General features: G+C 31.4%; 1 protein-coding gene across 1 annotated transcript in view; it reads right to left on the bottom strand.

The window, feature by feature from the left end:
• The window catches only part of ome (dipeptidyl peptidase 4 omega), a 392,854-nt gene that overhangs the window by 9,912 nt on the left and 364,786 nt on the right, over positions 1–18,156 (bottom strand). Inside the window, exons 9-13 of the mRNA XM_075355199.1 lie at positions 17,184–17,307; positions 14,906–15,141; positions 13,573–13,798; positions 9,889–10,076; positions 3,397–3,591 (exon numbers count right to left, since the gene is read on the bottom strand). Of these exons, the coding sequence (XP_075211314.1) occupies positions 3,397–3,591; positions 9,889–10,076; positions 13,573–13,798; positions 14,906–15,141; positions 17,184–17,307 (969 nt within the window). The remainder of the gene's footprint in view (positions 1–3,396; positions 3,592–9,888; positions 10,077–13,572; positions 13,799–14,905; positions 15,142–17,183; positions 17,308–18,156) is intronic.

The following is an 18,156-nucleotide window of genomic DNA, read 5'->3' as shown; positions in this document are numbered from 1 at the left end:
CCCTAGCCACCCAAGGTACTACTCTACTATACCTTTTCAGCTGTCCTGCTCATGGTGAGGAATCAAAGGAAGCCAGCCACAATAGTCCATTTTCTGAGTCTTCAATTTCACATGCACATCAAAGAAGGAGTCCATTCTCTCAAGTTTCCTAACAACTCTGGTATATTCAGCCTTGTACCGGGGACAAACATAAAGGGCGTGGTCCACAGTGTTATTGACCCTACAATCCGGGCACAAGCCGGAGTCAACCAAAGCAAACCTAACAAAATTATTCCTAAAGGCACCATGTCCAGAAAGGAATTGAGTTGTATACTGATTGGGGAAACCATCTAATTGCTCGCGGCTCCCTAACATTTGGAAAGATACCATGCGTGTATCTAATAGTAGAAGAATCATTCCACCTAGCTTGCCAAGAGTCAAAACCTTGGTCTGCAATTTCTTGCATATGCCCAGAAGTAAGAAGGCCTTCCTTCTTAGAAATGTACCCCTTGCTATGTTCCGTAACTAGAATGTCAATGGGTTTAATGCTAGCAATTACAGAGACTGCCTCTCTCAAGACAGTTCTGTAGCCACATACAACAGTTAACAATAGAAGACTCTGAGCTCACAAAAGAATGTTCCTATAACATTGGAATTTCAAATGCCCAGATGGGTGCAGCATACAACATTATGACCTCACAGACACCTTTGTAAAGAAGAATATGTATTGTATGATAATTCAACTCCCAATTGGGATGGATGACTCTACGGACACCAAAGAAGGCATTGATGGCCTTCTTTAAAACAAACTGGAGGTGCTCCTTGAATTGAAGCCTCTCCTCAAGGATAACATCCAGATACTTCTGAACGGTAACATACCTAATCGGAAGGCCGTCCATCACAACTCACGGGTGACAGGTAGCGCGACTAGACGACCTTTAAGAAGCATCATAGTGATTTTCTCTGCACTGAAAACCATCTTATGCTGAAGATTCCACAACCTGAGAACCTTACATGCCTGCGTCACTCTGAGCTCTATCTTGGCACGCGAGTTGCCCTCGACCAGCAGCAACCCATCGTCAGCATAAGCCACGATGCAGCAGCCACTGGGCATCCGCAACTGCATGAAAGAGTTGAACTGAACGATCCAGATGAGTGGACCTAAAACACTGCGGACAACCTTTTGACAGGGTCTTTCTTCTTTCAGCCAAAGTCTCATAGTCTTCTGCTACAGTAGAGAAGGCCTCTTGAATTTTTAGCAAACAAGGAAGAATTGTTTTCCTCACACCTGAGCCGACACTGCCGGGTAAAACCAAGAAATCAATGAGGTAGTTCAGGACGCCCTGAACTGCCTTGGCCAACGGGGTAGAACTGCCAAGTCTGCCTACTGCTTTCTTAAATGTCTTTACTGCAGGGTTTGACTTACCTCGAGAAGGTGTCCCTGTGTCCATTTTCAAAGCCTCATCCTCTGACAAGGTTGTAGGAACGGTTTCCGGCTTTCTCTTCCGCCTGGACTTCCTGACTTCTATGAATTCTGACATAGTTGGACATTTTCTAGCCTGTCCTGACATCAACAAAATGCTCACTGTCTTCCTCCTACTTGAAAAGTTGGGCAAGCCCACTGGTGTGACTACTATCTGCAGCGAGCTACGTGTAGCTGGGGACCTTCTGTATTCCCCTGCCACTCTGTATGTCTTGGCCGCTACTGGATCGATTCGAAAACCACAGATTACAGCCCTCATTCTGAAAAGAATGCACACAGGACTAGGGAGTATTCTCTTGCTCATTACAAGGACTTATGACCAGGAGTTGTTGCCACCTTTCAGCCGCAATGAGGTAGGTACACGTTGATAGATCAGCACCTTGATACCACCGCAAAAAGTGGAAAGGATGAGTCTTAAAATCAGTGCTAACTGTGATAACAACCTAGATCCAAAAAAAACCGACACTGCTGGAGGGTACACACACAACCAGACAGCCTGAAAATAGATGAAACTAGACAACAACTCACAGACCTCTGGACACACTCAAGGAGACCAGAGGTTGGTTACCTTCCCGCTCCAGCTCGCCAGGCTTGTATCATCCTGATTTGCGGACTCAGCAACAAGAGCCGGCACAGCATGGGATTGCTCGGGAAGAACTGCCTTGGCCTTACCAGCAAAGGACGACTGATGCCGACCTGACACTGCGGGGCTCTGGAGGCCACCACTGCCACGCTGTAGTGGGGACCCAACTGCTGCTGGGGGGAAGCCTGGTCTGACTTCCAATGGACAAGTCGCAACTTCCCCAACTTTGCCGGAGACCAGCTTCCGAACCCAACAGCTCTTCTCAGAGCTAACGCAAAAAACACCCCTTTTCAGGTCCACCACAAGGTTATGAATTACAATTACGTCGAAACCATTTGACGAAAACAGCCCATCTCAGGGCTACCATAAGGTTATTAAATTCCATGTGCCGTCGAAGCCATTCGGCAACAATATATATATATATATATATATATCATTCATTACTGTATTGAGTAAAAACTATAAGAATTAACTACAAAGAATTAATAATTAGAAGATTTTCTTTCTATTTGTCACTCAAATCTTTATGAAAATTATAAATTAGAAAACATGTTAAATTCACCAAGGAGCCATTTCATCATAATCTTTTATAATAAACTAACTAGACAGGCTAAAAATGAGTTTCTAACAAATATTTAACAAAAAAAATTTACCAAATATTTTTGGAAAAAACAATCAATCATTTTCATGTTTAATAAACAATTTTGTAAAATATTTGAGAAATTTATAAACAAATTAACTTGGTTCATCACAGAAGTCCTAAAAAAAGCCATATTAAAATAGCAGCAACATGCAAAGAAATACAGATGAATAAAAGTAACATTTTTACACATTCCTTACTTTTTGTATAATTTTCACTTTTCCAAACACTAAAGGAAGTCAAAGCACTATATTTCTTTGTAGATGATTGGTTAAAACATCCATGGTTCTACAATAATGTACCAAAAGTTTTTTTATTAATTTCTAAAGAAGGTATAAACAATTTCATCAGTAGGAAAAGTGAAAAGCTGTGTTTTAGGATGTTGTGTCATAATCTTTATTTTTTGAAGAAATGTAAACTGATAATTATACAGTATTATGCACCGTTGCAGAACAGCACAGTAATCTATTTAATTCAAAATTGATTGAGATACAATACTTAACACGTACCTCTACAGTTTTTTTTTTTTTTACATTATTTGTGAAAGAAAAAATGTTTATTATGAAGAACCAACACCTCCATTTGCTTGGATATCTTTGCAAAATTGCTGAATAAAAATAATGAGAAAAACACAACAATAATTAATTTTAACATAATTAATAAATAAATGTACATAATTTTAAAATCAACTTCTTAATTCTTAATACATACTTAGTAACATAAATTGTATCCTCAACTTCAACAGTCCCTAGATTTCTATAACCTGCAAAACGAATCTTATCTCCTCGCATACCAGAATTTCTGGCATCAATGTAACCAATAATTACGCTGTGGTTTACAGCTAAATATGTGTTCCAATCTATTGTGAACCTTTCATTTACAAGATTTGTGTCTGGTCCTCCATACCTGAAGATAATAACAAATATTAGTTCACCAATAAAAATAAAATGAAAAAATAATTTAATTGCACTAATATGAGACGTGTCCAGAAAACTAATATAAGGTGAAGAAAAAAATTCCTTAACTTTTTTAAATATCTTTAACCAATTTTCCACTCCTGGGAACTTCTATAACTCCTCCTCATAAAAGGGAGGAAGAATTACAAACGTTTGAGTTAATCCATCATTTAATCTTCAAAATATTATCTTATAAGAAAATTCTTAAATATGTTAAGTAATTACTCTTGACCACATCTGGGCAGTTAGAAAAAGTGACCTAATTATTCACATCTAAATTCATTCGTATATAGTACATATTTGAATAATAGGGTGTAGTTTGTCAAGAAGCAAAATAAAATATGACAATCCTTGTTCTACTTGCTATTTAATTTGTTTTTAAATTACAGTTTATCTGCAATGTCTTGTAGTATGAATTAATCCAGAAAAATTCCTGAAGAATCACATTTTGTTTGCTATGGATAACATAAATGTGGTTCATAAAGTAAATACTCAAATTAATGTTCGTTTTGTTTTTTCAAATTAAACCATCAGGGATCTGTCTACTGAAGACTTGTAACATCAATTGGACAAATGCAGTGTCAGTACAAAATAGATACTTATTTTTATAAAATGCAATGATTTAAAAAAAATAATAAATAACAATCCCTTTATTTGAGAGTATTTTAAACTAGATAACAAAGGTTTTCAGTTTTTATATAGAAACATATATACAGTAGGCCCTCTTAACCGAGATGAGCAGCCACTGTGGTTGATTAGCTTCTCAGCCTTTTGTCCAGTGGTTGCGGGTTCACATCACACTCAGGCATGGCATCACTGTACTACAAATCATTCATTAAATCCATAATTAGCCTCAGGTACAAAAATGTTTGAAGTAGAGTAAAACTAAAAAAAAAAATTAACCTAGATGCCATTTACTCCATGTATGAATTTTATTATACCCTATAACTGATGATTTTTCATGTGAAATTACTATTGCACAGTAACTAGTATTACATTTTTACAACACATGGCAGTAAAGCAAAACAATAAATTCTCATTAGTTTTTGTTACCTATTGTATGCGTATAGATTGGTCTATATTTTGTGAGTGTGTATCTGCTGAACTGTAATACCATGTAGTAGCTGTAGTGTGTTGTGTTGTTTATTTGTATGTACTGTTTTGTGGTTATTGTTATAATGGTTAGTTGTAGCAAAAATATTACTAATACAAAAAGCAAACAAGTGGTAGTCTCAATGGAAAAAAATTAGAAGCAATAAAAAGATTAAATCCTGAAGAATCAATTAAAAAAAAAAATTGCTTTTATAGTTTTTAAAGAAACAACTGTCAGTGATTGGAAATGGAACAAAAAAGAAATTGATGAATACTGCTCAAAATTCCGAAGACTTTTTAAATATGAAAAAGCTTGTCCAGGATGGTTTAGATGATGCCATTTCCTTGTGGTTCAAGTAACAGAGAACCATTGGGGTACCAGTCTTATTTTCCAAGAAAAGGCTATTCAACTTAACAAAATATTGAACAGTCCAGATGATATATTTTCTGCCAGTAAAAGCTGGCTAGAGAGATTTAGAAATCGTCACGGCATAAGACAATTAGACACATGAGGGGAAAAATTATCTGCCAATATTGACAATGCTGCTAATTTTATAAAACATTTTCTGCTTTTGTTTAGTCAGAAAATCTGCAGCCAGAAAAAGTAAATAATGCAAATGAGATAGCATTAAATTTTAGAATGCTGCCACTGAAAACAACTTTAATTATGGAAGAGGCTTCTGGTTCCGGCTATAAAATTAGTAAAGAGCAAATAGTTCTTGTCTGCAGTAATGCAAGTGGTGATGGCAATGTACCTATTCTTGTGATTGGCAAAGCTGCTAAACCTAGGGCATTAAACGATTTAAAATTAGGTTCATTGCCTGTTCATCCAGCAGATTTGGGTGTCATCCGAAAATTGTCATTGTTGATAAAAAAACATAAACACAAGATGTTATCTCATATTTTAGCATCAGAGATTTAAGTTATGCCTGCAATAAAGGCATTGACCATAAAACATGCAATTTACATATCATCAGAATCACGGATTTCAATCAATCAAACAACAATCAGTAAATCATTTACCAAAATATGGCTAGAAATTCAACAGGTTAACAACCAGAAAATTTTGTGTACTATTTCACCGAATGAGGAATTTTATGCTTTATAAGTAAATATACTGGGAAATATAAAGGAAAATGAAGTGCAAGACTGGTAACAAGTGTAACAACTTTCAGTTGTTACAGAAAAGGTTAATGAAATCACCTGTGATAGAGACAAACCAATTGATGAATATGAAAAATTAGCCACAATGAAGGACAGTCCCTTCATTGAGGCTAATTGTGTTATAATATATATATATACTTATATTACATCAATAGGCCAATGAAACAAATTTGAATTTTTTGCATTTTCAACATTTTTTCCCTTTCTTTTTCATCTTAAATCTCTTTGATGCAAATCTATAGCGGGGGTTAATTCCATATCCACCAATACCACATTTATGGGGGTTTGTATTGATAGTCTTGTAAATGGTGTTCAACCATCATATTTTTTTAGTGTATTATATATAGAGAGATACTGTTATAAGGGTGGACCAAGAAAAGGTAGACCCGCTAGAATATGGGATGTCAAATAAAATATTAACATTATTAATTTGTGAACAGGATATTGGCACGGGAAATTGGAACACACGAATGGGATGTATATTTCTACTTAATTACTTCCTTCCCAGGTATCACATTATCGTCCTCACTTCCTTCCCTTCCATACTCTGACCATCAGTTGTCTGTTGAGATTAAGAAAGTTAGGTATGTTAGTTGTGCCATGCATTAGCGATGTGTTCGATATCAGAGTGAGTGAACATTGTACAGTCATACATAAAAACTAGTGCTTTGAAGGATACACAGGAATTATTCTGTAGAGAGTTTTCTAACCATCCCATCCCAGCTAAACACAGCATTCAGAAACTGTGAAGAAATGGTGCCAAATGGGATCTGTTGTAAATTCACCAAAGAACAGGGTGCCATCTGTCTGCACTCCTGAACTTTGTGTATGTGTATGCACATTTTGTATAAAATGCAACCCAACCTTATATTGGTAGGTATTGAAATAATAAAAAGGCATGTGTAAATGTAAATGTAATTTTTATTATTACCATCCATTACCTTACATTTAGAGTAAATGTTGGAAGTGGCCGCCATCTTCTTGAATAGGATTGAAAGCTTCAATCTTTTTTACAGCATTTCTTGCAACTTTTTTCAAACTTTGTGGCTGGATATTTAATACAGCTTGTTCAATATTGACTTTCAATTGTTCAAGTGTTCGTGGTTTGTTGCTGTAGGCTTTATCTTTAAGGTAACCCCATAAAAAAAAATCCGCCGCAGTCAAATTTGGAGATCTTGGTGACCACAAGCCTCTGGCCGATAACACGATTACCAAAGAATTCCTCAACGAAATCAGAAGTTGAACCTGCGTAGTACGATGTCGCACCTTCATGTTGTAGCCAGCAATGTCTGTCTCCCTCTTTCAAGAGTGCAATGAACTGAAATAAAATTTCGTGATATCGTTCTGCATTAATGGTGTACTCGAAAAAAATAGGACCGATTATTTTCTTCCGCGATATCGCGCACCATACGCCCAACTTCTGCGGGTGTAATTGTTTTTTGTGATAAACGTGGGGATTTTCAGCACTCCAAATTCTACTGTTTTGGCTGTTTACGTAGCCATCCAAATGAAATCGTGCTTCATCTGTAAAAAATAACGAATCCATAACATTAATTCCCTCACGCAGAAATCGACGGAACCGTTGACAATATTGTAGCCATTTTTCTTTGTCGGGCTCAAGAAGTTGATGAACCGTTTGAATGCGATAAGGTTGTAATTGTAATCGTGACTGTATCTGTATTCAACACTGATGCAGATCTTTTGTGTTCCTTGTTATTAACAGAACCAGTCTGTCTAAATTTTGCAACTAACCTTAATACTGATGTTTGTTAGGAGCTGGTTTATCTGGGTACTTATAGCGAAACAAATTTTGCACTGCAACCACTGATTTCACTCTGAAGTACGACTCAACAATGAAAACACGTTCATCTAGCGAAAACACCATCTTCTCTCTAGCATATCTACAGCAGCTTTTATGATTGTGTCATCCTCATATTCTATATGTAGGTTTGATCAAATTAAATTTACTTTTATGTTTATAAATGTAAAAAGAAAAGATTATGAGGAGAAAAGATTATGGAGGTAGAATAATTTTGTTATTTGGGAAGTAGAATTACTAAAGATGGACGAAGTAGGAGCGATATAAAATACCGAATAGCACAAGCGAAACGAGCCTTCAGTAAGAAATATAATTTGTTTACATCAAAAATTAATTTAAATGTCAGGAAAAGATTTTTGAAAGTATATGTTTGGAGTGTCGCTTTATATGGAAGTGAAACTTGGACAATCGGAGTATCTGAGAAGAAAGGATTAGAAGCTTTTGAAATGTGGTGCTATAGGAGAATGTTAAAAATCAGATGGGTGGATAAAGTGACAAATGAAGAGGTATTGCGACAAATAGATGAAGAAAGAAGCATTTGGAAAAATATAGTTAAAAGAAGAGACAGACTTATAGGCCACATACTAAGGCATCCTGGAATAGTCGCTTTAATATTGGAAGGACAGGTAGAAGGATAAAATTGTGTAGGCAGGCCACGTTTGGAATATGTAAAACAAATTGTTAGGGATATAGGATGTAGAGGGTATACTGAAATGAAACGACTAGGACTAGATAGGGAATCTTGGAGAGCTGCATCAAACCAGTCAAATGACTGAAGACAAAAAAAAATTTATAAATGTAAAATTTTTCTAAAATGTCAAGAATATTAATATTGTATTTCTTAATTTCCAGTACTTCTAAATTTGTATGAATATCGGATATTGAATGAATATTATTAGTAAGATGATCAGAAACATTTGAGAAACCCATTTCTCTACTTTTATAATGATTCCCAAAAGTATTGCTTTTAGAAAAAGAAAAAAAAGATATAAAAATATAAATTTACACATATAAATTTCCTTCTCAGGAATATAGCTAGAATAACCATATTAAAAGGCAAAGTATGATCATGCCAAAATGGGGTATCAGGTTTTTTAAATTTTTTGTTTTAGGGTCCAACTAACTGTATAGACTAACAGTACATATGTATGTATCTGGACACATACGTATGTTGCATTGCTTTTAGCCTTACATCTCAGGAATGACCAAATTGATTTTTTTTAAATTTGGCTCAAATGTTTCTGTATATTATTGTATATTTCTATATACAATAATATAGGTATATACAATATATTTCTATATACAATAATAATACTATATTTCTATATATAATTAATCATATTAATTTTTTTCAAAATTCGTTACAGAGGTAGAGGGATATCACGAAAAAACAGTTTCAATTTTCTTCAGAGGCTTTTTAGAGAAGACTTTATTAAAGCAAATTTGCTACCTTCAATAAGAATAAATTTTTTTTTCAAAAAATTAACCCCCACCTCTTAAAATTGAAATATATGTTTTTTGTTCTGTGACTATGTTTTCCTTTGATTAAAATATTTTTCCACAATTATTTGAAAGTTTATATTTCATGCAGAGAGCCATCAAGAAATGTCTAAATTTTTTTCTTTTTGAAATTATGGATCCCAGACTTAAAATGCAGAAAAGTTTTTTAAAATCTTCTTTTCTTATTTTTAACCTTTATTGAAGGGGGTTTAGATTTTGAGAAATCTTTATTTATTTAAGCAAATTTGTTAAGCTTAACATTTATATGAATTTTTTTTTGAATTTTTCTGAAATTTGTTTCCCACCCACCTCTAAAAATATATATTCTGTTTTTTTGTTTTTTTTTTTTAAATCTTAAATTTTATTATTAATAGCTAGGAAAGTAATGAAATACTTGGCCAGCTTTTACTTTATATAAACACACATGAACTTTATATTTGAACATTATTAGTAAAAAGAAAAACTCTTAACATTTTTCACCAACAAAATAAAATGTGGGAATGTAACTATCATCTAGTTTAATTTGCCTAAGATTATTCACCATTTATTGTTTAATTTAATATAAATATCTTCAGATTGAAAATATCAGATAAATTTTAGAACTAAAGTGAATTTACAGATGTATATTATTCATTCAAGAATATAATTATTTTGAAAAAAGATATCACGTACACTTGTATTAACATTGGATATTTTGTTTGTCCAGATGTATCAATGTTTGGTGGCAGCAACAGTTTGACAACTGCTTCAAACCCATCTGCTACCGGAATGGTGAACTCCTTTGTTAATGGTAATGTTACTTCCTCTAGTATTTCTTTCAATTCATCATTATCTTCCCATGTTATTATTTCTTTACCAAACTGTAAAAAAAGATAATAAAAATAATGTTAATGAATTAACATTGATTACCCAGAGTATTTGTTTTAAACACATTTTTTTACGATGAATCAGTATTTATTTTAATAAAGCACCGTTTTGCATTAATAACACCTTTAGTTGTAATGATTATAAGTAAATGATATATGTAAAATTTTTATTACTCATTTGAAAATAAAGATACAGTAGTTACTTGCTGAACGTGGAATTTTATCCACATTTTGCTATAAACAGATCAGTTAAATTAAATAAAAATAAGAAATAATTTTCTAATCTGAATACTGACATTTCATTTATTATGTCAAATACAACATTGCTACTAAAACAACCATTAGATCAAGATATTATGTCAACATTTTGTAGTCATACAAAATATATTAAATATTTAGTATATAAAACATAAATACCAAGTTATAAATACTCTTGAAAAATATAACATTTACAAAGATGCAAAATTTGACAAAAATAATATATTAAACACATATACTTAATTTAGACTGAACACATTATTCAATTAGTAATTTTCTAACCTTTTTAAAAAAAATTGCTTACAAAGTTATAATATTAATATCAGGTCCTTCAAAAAGGAGAAGCTGATGATAATTTGTTACAAAAGTTTGAAAAAAGATCCCATTATTTTGAAAGCGTGTTGAAAACTAGAGAAAAATAGGTATCCAGTAGTGTAAATATTATAATCCCATTTCATCGTGTATTAGACTACTTTCATATTCTGTTGGCAACTCTATGAATGCAAATTTCTTGAATGTTCTCTCTCCTATACTTGTAATGCATTCTCTCTTTATGTACTCTTAACATAAAAATTATTTTGATGTTACCCACCCATCCATTGGGTAAACATTAATGTAGTAACTAGAGTGTGTAAAGAGTAACAACATGGATCATCTCAATATGTGATTCAAACCACACATTTATCATAAATTTGTGCTGATAGTACCAATTTAAATAAACCTTTGATCAGAGCCTGTGCACCAAATAAAATGATAAAATCAAGTGTAAAATTATAAAATTAAATACTATATATCCTATGGTCTCTACTTTCATAATCTTTCCAAGTTATTAACAAAGGGATAAATAAAAACTTTGATAGAGTAATCTGTGAAGATGACTGGTATAACAGTTAAGAATAAGAGTACCTCAATCATATTAAAATATCAAAAGGTACTGAGAATAGAGATGTTAATAAAATATCTCAGAACCAATTACAATAAGGAACTAATTAAAGTTTTTTTTTGTTTTTTTGGCATAAAGAACAAAATATGAGATCATAATAGAATTTTTCAAACTAGTAAAATTCATATTTGAATTCAAATATGTAAATAAATTTTCTCCATCACTTACCCTTCTTTTGTAAACTTTGAAAGGAATAGGTAAACTTTGAAAAAAATTAAGTGCATCAGGGCACTATTCAACTTATCTAAAGTGTGATAGTTGTTTTCCTTTTATCTTTGCCATCAGGAATATCCCTCTTTAGCATCCAACAGTAATCTTGAGCATACTTGCTCTCCACTGCTGCTTGTACTTGTTTTCCACGACTGAGATTTGTTTTCAAAGCATGATCTTTATGCTTGTCACTGATGGCACCGAGGATGTTCAGAAAAAAATTCAGGTGTGAATCAAAGAAATGAATTTTTAGGGAAATATTGACCCCATATATTTCTATGACAAATAATTCATCTACAATGTCTTGCAATTGGGGGATTTATGATTTCCTAAAAATACTTTTTGCACAGTACTTTTAAATGACCTCCATACAGACTTTTTGATTTGGCTTAACAATTCTTTAAACTGTCCATCTCTAATCAAAGTTTTTATTTGGGGATCAAAGAAATTCCTTCCTAGATTTTAGTGCCGTTTCACCATTTTAAAACTTTCCCAAAACAAAGTTTTTGAAAAACCCTATTTTTATATGGAAAGTAGGTAGACAAATCATTTCCAAGTTAACTGGTAGGAAATGTATAATATTTTTTTGTCCAGGAGTAAGTGCTTCATACTTTGACCATTCCTGCCTGATATAATGTTGTTTTCTCCTTGCTGTCTCATTTGCACAAAAAGCAACACAAGTGAGTATAGCTGAGCTTCAAACCACTTAAAAACACAATAAATTTTAAATGCAGCATATAATCAAATGACATATACAGTAACTAGTCCAATGATGGTAATTGTACTGAATTTTTTGCAACAAAATTTTCATGTTAGTTGCATATGCTGACACAGAAGGAAATTTGTAGCCATTGTGCAAAAGGACAGCCTTTAAACTAGTTTTCAAAGAATCAATAAACAGTCTCCATTCTTAAGAGTTATGTTCATGATGAAATGCATTCTTGAGTACAAATATTGTTATAATACATTGAGCTATTTTTTTAAAATATAAATTTTTAAACTCTTTGTGACAATTACACAGAAACATACTTTAATGTCAGTATACAGAAGATTTCAACATTTCAGCAAAGATCTGAAAAGTTTGGTTTATTTTTGACAAGTTCAGATCCTGATCAAGGTCACTTAATTCTAATTCACCTGGAGTTATCAGATGAGGTTCAAAGGAAGATGATTCTGCTTTAAAAGTAGGATCATCTATCTTGCTCCTCATGTTGAATTTCAGTGGCTAATTCATATCTGATTCATCTTATAAAGTTAGATGAGTTGGAGTGTGTGGTAAGGTTAAGTCCTTACCATGAGGCAGTCGCCTTATAGCAGATATAAATTCAAGTACTGCTCTGTTGTGTTTGGATTTAATATTTAATTCTTTTATTTTTATAATACAGAAATAACAGTTGGACAAATGGTCTTGTGGTTCACACCAAATCATCAATATGGCAATTACTCCTACTCCAGTCTGTCAGCTGTTTCACGCAGGTCAAATAGCAAATGAAAGGGGTCCAGTTCTTATCTTGATCCCCAACTTTAACCCAAAATATAGTTCATAACATTTTTTAACTAGTGGAGTGAAATTTTATCATTCTTCTTTTAACATCAAATCCCCACACATATAGAAGTTATCTAGATCATCTACGCACTTTCTTGGCATGTTTATTCACTAACACAATCACTTGACAGAGTAACTGTAAATCAAAGAACAGAATAAAAATGCATATTGTGCACACACAGCATAAGTTTAAACAATACTGGTGTGTTAATTGTTTAATACAAAAGACTGCTCTGTGCTGATATGTCAGAACCTACAGTAAACTGAATTGTCATATACAAGAGCTATTGCCTTCTTCATATTTGTACCACACTCTGTTAGAAATCATTTAAATTATTCTTTTATGTACATAAGTTATCTGTAAAAAAATATAGCTTTGCTGTAAAAGCAATACTTAAAAAATGTAAACACATAAAAACTATAGAGAAATTTTTGAATTCAGCAAAAAAGTTATATTACAAGTACAATAAAACTTTCATATGCCAAAAACTGTCTGTGTTTATTAGTCTTATTGGGTAGTAATCAGAACTTACCTTATCAAACAATCTAATTTCAGGTACATGAGGTCCAGCACATGTGAGAGCATGATAAGATGCTTTCTTACTAAAACTGGCTCCACTGTATAGACATTTCTTCCCATCTAGTGTAGGAATCTGGCAAGATACACAAACTGGATCATATGGTGCACTATCTAAATTATCTGGTACTTTGTTAACTCTAAGTTGACCAAAAGCAGTCTCAGTATTTGACAAGAAGTATCTATTAAAAAAAAAGGAAAAAATATATAGATATAATATAAATCTATAATAATAATATAATACAAATATGTTATTATCATTGTTTGCATTAATAAAAGGCATTACAGTCAGTATCCTCATCTTATAACAAGTGAGCTAAAAATCTCATGTGGATAAAAAATACTGGTTACTTAAATTTTTATGATTTTTTTTTTTTTTTGTTAAGCAAATCCTAGAAACTTCACATAAATACATTACATGAGAGAGATTAAATCTGTTTCCTCAAATTCTGAAGATATAATTACGAAATGTTATGGCTTCAGTACATGAACGATTAATATAGATGAATATTAAAGATTATTAAATAATATTAATGATTATTTTGGTGAATAAATAATATTGTTAATATTATTGCACACGTTAAAAAAACTTTCAACAGACTTACTTTTATCATTTAAATGCCTGTAACTTGAAATATTAACTCTCCCTAAATTACTATAATACACAATTTTTATATTTTTTAAACATTTAAATATGCTTAATTATTTACTATCCTATAGATCTCTGTTCATACAGGTCCACCTGGACAAGTCATATTTAGTATTAGGCAAATCCATTAGAATAATGTTTGGTGGATAAGCTCACTTAGTAAATGTTTTAGATCATTAATTAAATATTCCCTTTCATTATCTTCAATATCATTATGACTACCTACTACTACAACAAATTCTTGAGAGAAGGAATCAAATTTCCTCTTAAACACTTCTAAAACATAGGGTATGCTGTTCCTGATTTTAACAACCCTTCTACAACCACATTTGCAAAATGTTTACTTCTATATTTTCTTGCGATGAATTCTTCCATGGGTATTAGCTAACACTTTTACTTAAACTTCTATTATACTTTTAATTGAGTAATTAACTTTATTATTATGGTCATTTATTACAGATATTAACAATAAGTTTCTACTCATAGTACTATTTCAGTAATTCTTAACATATTTTTATTTTAAAATCAATTATATAGTTAAACTTTTTTGTCAAATTCTTCTTGAAAATTTTAGATATATATAATAAATGAAAACACTTTTTTTAGATATATAAAATTAAATGAATTGTTACCTACTTACATTTCATGATTAGCTTCATCCCAACCTAATACATCTGACACTGAATATCTTCCATGTGTAAGGGGAACTGGTTTAAAAGGAGTGGACATTAAGTCAACTTCTAAAATGTGACGATATTTTCCTGCATTACCACCTTGATCAGATGAATAAACAAGGACCATCTTTCTTCCATCTGATGAAAATAAAGGAGCATGAAATAATTCTACCCAACCTTTGGATTCTTCAACTGACAATACCTGAAAGCAGATTATAAATTTAATAAATCACCAGAATAAATTTCTTATTTTTAATAAAATTTCAAACATACAAAATATACAAAACAGTGATTCCTATCCAATCAACTTTGATAGTACAAAAAGATATCACATTTATTATAAATTTAAAGCAGTTTTTGTCAATATTTTTTTCATATTTCTGCAGAAAAGACAATAGTTGAATCATTAAAAAAGGGCGCCAAAATCCGGGATCGTCTTATAGGGCCGATACAAAAAAATTAAATTGTAATTTATATAAATTGAAACACACAACACAACATACAACGAAACTACAATGTAACAATGCTGAAGAAGACTTTTCCTTTATTAGTGCAACCAGCAACTGCAACTGAGTCGCAAAATTATTGCGACTTATCAAAAAATCTATCATATTTAAATACGCTATATGATAATACATTACATTGTAATAGTAAAACAATACTAAAACAAAATAAATATTAAAAATTACATTTATTGAGGTACTGAGGAAAAACAGGTAAATTGTAATTATTTAATAGTACAGAGTAGGGTATGTCCACAAAATAAAATAGCCCATACTTTTGTGAGTAGTCAAGATCATTACCCAAATGCCTGAATCAGTGCGACTAGGACATAATTCCATATACGCTATACAATATTATTATCCAGATGATGATTGCCAATCTAAACTAAATTCATAGGCCGTTGATAGTTTGGGGGTTCATCTTATAGGACAGATATATGCTAAAACTATCAAACTTTGATGAAAATTTATGCTTTGTCTTATCTGCAGAAATATATGGTACTTATGCCATTAACCATGTAAATAGTCCAGTTCTCATTAGACAATATAACTGTAATGCCTGTTAAGAAATGTGAAGTAATAATTCATGCTGCCAGTAGCAATATTACTGTTTATAAACCATAACATCAAATTTTATAAAGATATCTCAATCTAATCTTACGACATTAATTTATAGTGCAAATTCACATGTGACTGATATTCCTAGACATACTTATTTAGAGTTATAGGAACTTATTTTTACGTGAAGAATCAATTATCAAATTTTCTCCGTGTATTTCAGGGACTGTTATAGCATAAATAAATAAAACTTCAAGAAGTAATTTCCAAATTTAAAATAAAAAATGATATTAAAACGCACTATTTATGAAATATTTTTTTTGCTTAGTAATTTATTTACTCAAATGAATTCTATTTTTGTTATAGCAGACCACAATAGAAAAAACATTAATTGTTTTTATTATACCATCTGTGTTAGTTATATGTGCATACAGTAGTGCAATTCCTTATAATTTTATAATTTGCTTTTAATATTAAACAGAATGTGCTTAAGACAGTAGGTCCAAAGGGGTATGAGCAGTTCAGTAACAATCACTTTTAGTAGTTCATCAAGTAGAACAAGTACATCATAACATTCACTAAATTGACATTTTTATGTGCTTCAAAATATTTCTGTGCATCAGTCAATATTCCACATAATCATTCATCCAAGCACTAATCTGATATTAGAACAGATTTAATTAATTAATTTAAAAAAAGTTGATAATTATTTATTTTTCTATTTTCCTAAATTAGATAAACTTAGGCAATGGTTAGTCACATTGCTAAGCATTCTCCCAACAGTCTTTGAACCAGATCTTTCTTTACATTTCCCCAAGCAGTTCTGAAAAATTAAATTTTGGAAATTTGAAAAAATGTTTCTTATGTGTAAGAAACATTTTTTAAGAAATATTTCTTGTAAGAAATAACTTCATGAAAGATATGAGAAATAATTTACCCACTGGTATACTAGTCCAGGAAATAATTGGATAATAATAGAAGGTTGTCTCAGGTGATTGATCTGGCTCTCACATGATTGAGCCAGTCATTTGAAATGTTTGTAGGGCCATTCTGGGATAACAGGAACATAGACCAACATACTGTAATTAAATATACCAGTCAAACACACTAATTATCAACTATGCAGAAAGATAAAAATGAATACATAATAATTAAATAAAATGGATTCTTTTAATTTACTTACTGTATTACATGTCTGATAATCAACTGGACAGATGATGATACGTGCTTTATTTTGTACTCGATTCATCCAAGTAACAGCTAAATCATGATTACCTGACCATGTCACTGCACTTATAATAGGTTCCCTAAAATTACATAAAAAATGAAACTTATGTCAGCATAAAGATAATTAAGTTGTTATTATTATGAGTTAATAAGTGAGAATTTTTATAATAAATTAATTATTTTAAAACCATATACATATAAATATATATCTCACTAAACAGAAAAACCAGAATTCTACAAAATCCTAAACTAGAAAAGTTTAGTGAATGAGTTTAGTAATGTCAACTCCTGAAGAGGTAATTAAAATGTTATTTATGACAGAAAAAAGAAAATATTACTGAAAAAATTTTGGATTATATCTGATTACAGATCTGGAAATAGTTACCAAAGTTCATGAAATCAATGATGTAGTAGTCTGTAGTAAATGTAGAAGACTATAACAATGTAGTAATTTTTGTAAGCAGTTCAAGATGAAATATATTACCAGAGGTCACAGATGCAAAAATATAATTATTAATTTTATTTTTAATGCTGGTTACAAAATTGTTAATGTATATAACTTTATAAAAATCAGTTTATTTTTACTTATTTTCACAGAGAAAATGTCAATCTTGTTTTGGTTATGTAATTTTCAAGTTATTGCTATTAAATAAAAATACTGTATACAGTTTCAAAATATCTCCAAATGTATACATTTATATTTATACAACAATAATTTTTTATTGCTTTTTGTAAAAAAAAAAGAGAAAAAATGTTATAAATATAAACAAAAAATAGACGTCAAAAAAGTGTGCACATGTATAAATGTTCACCCATTTACAATAAAAATATAATTAGTTTATCACAGCTTATGGCTGTGATAAACTAATTATCACAGTCAACAGAAAAAATATTTTTTTTCTATTGACTGTGAATAGAAAATATATAAA

The sequence above is a fragment of the Lycorma delicatula genome, chromosome 2 (genome assembly GCF_047948215.1).
Source record: "Lycorma delicatula isolate Av1 chromosome 2, ASM4794821v1, whole genome shotgun sequence".
Lineage (NCBI taxonomy): Eukaryota > Metazoa > Arthropoda > Insecta > Hemiptera > Fulgoridae > Lycorma > Lycorma delicatula.
Note: the sequence above shows the minus strand (reverse complement) of the source record. Positions and strands in the feature narration are given on the sequence as shown.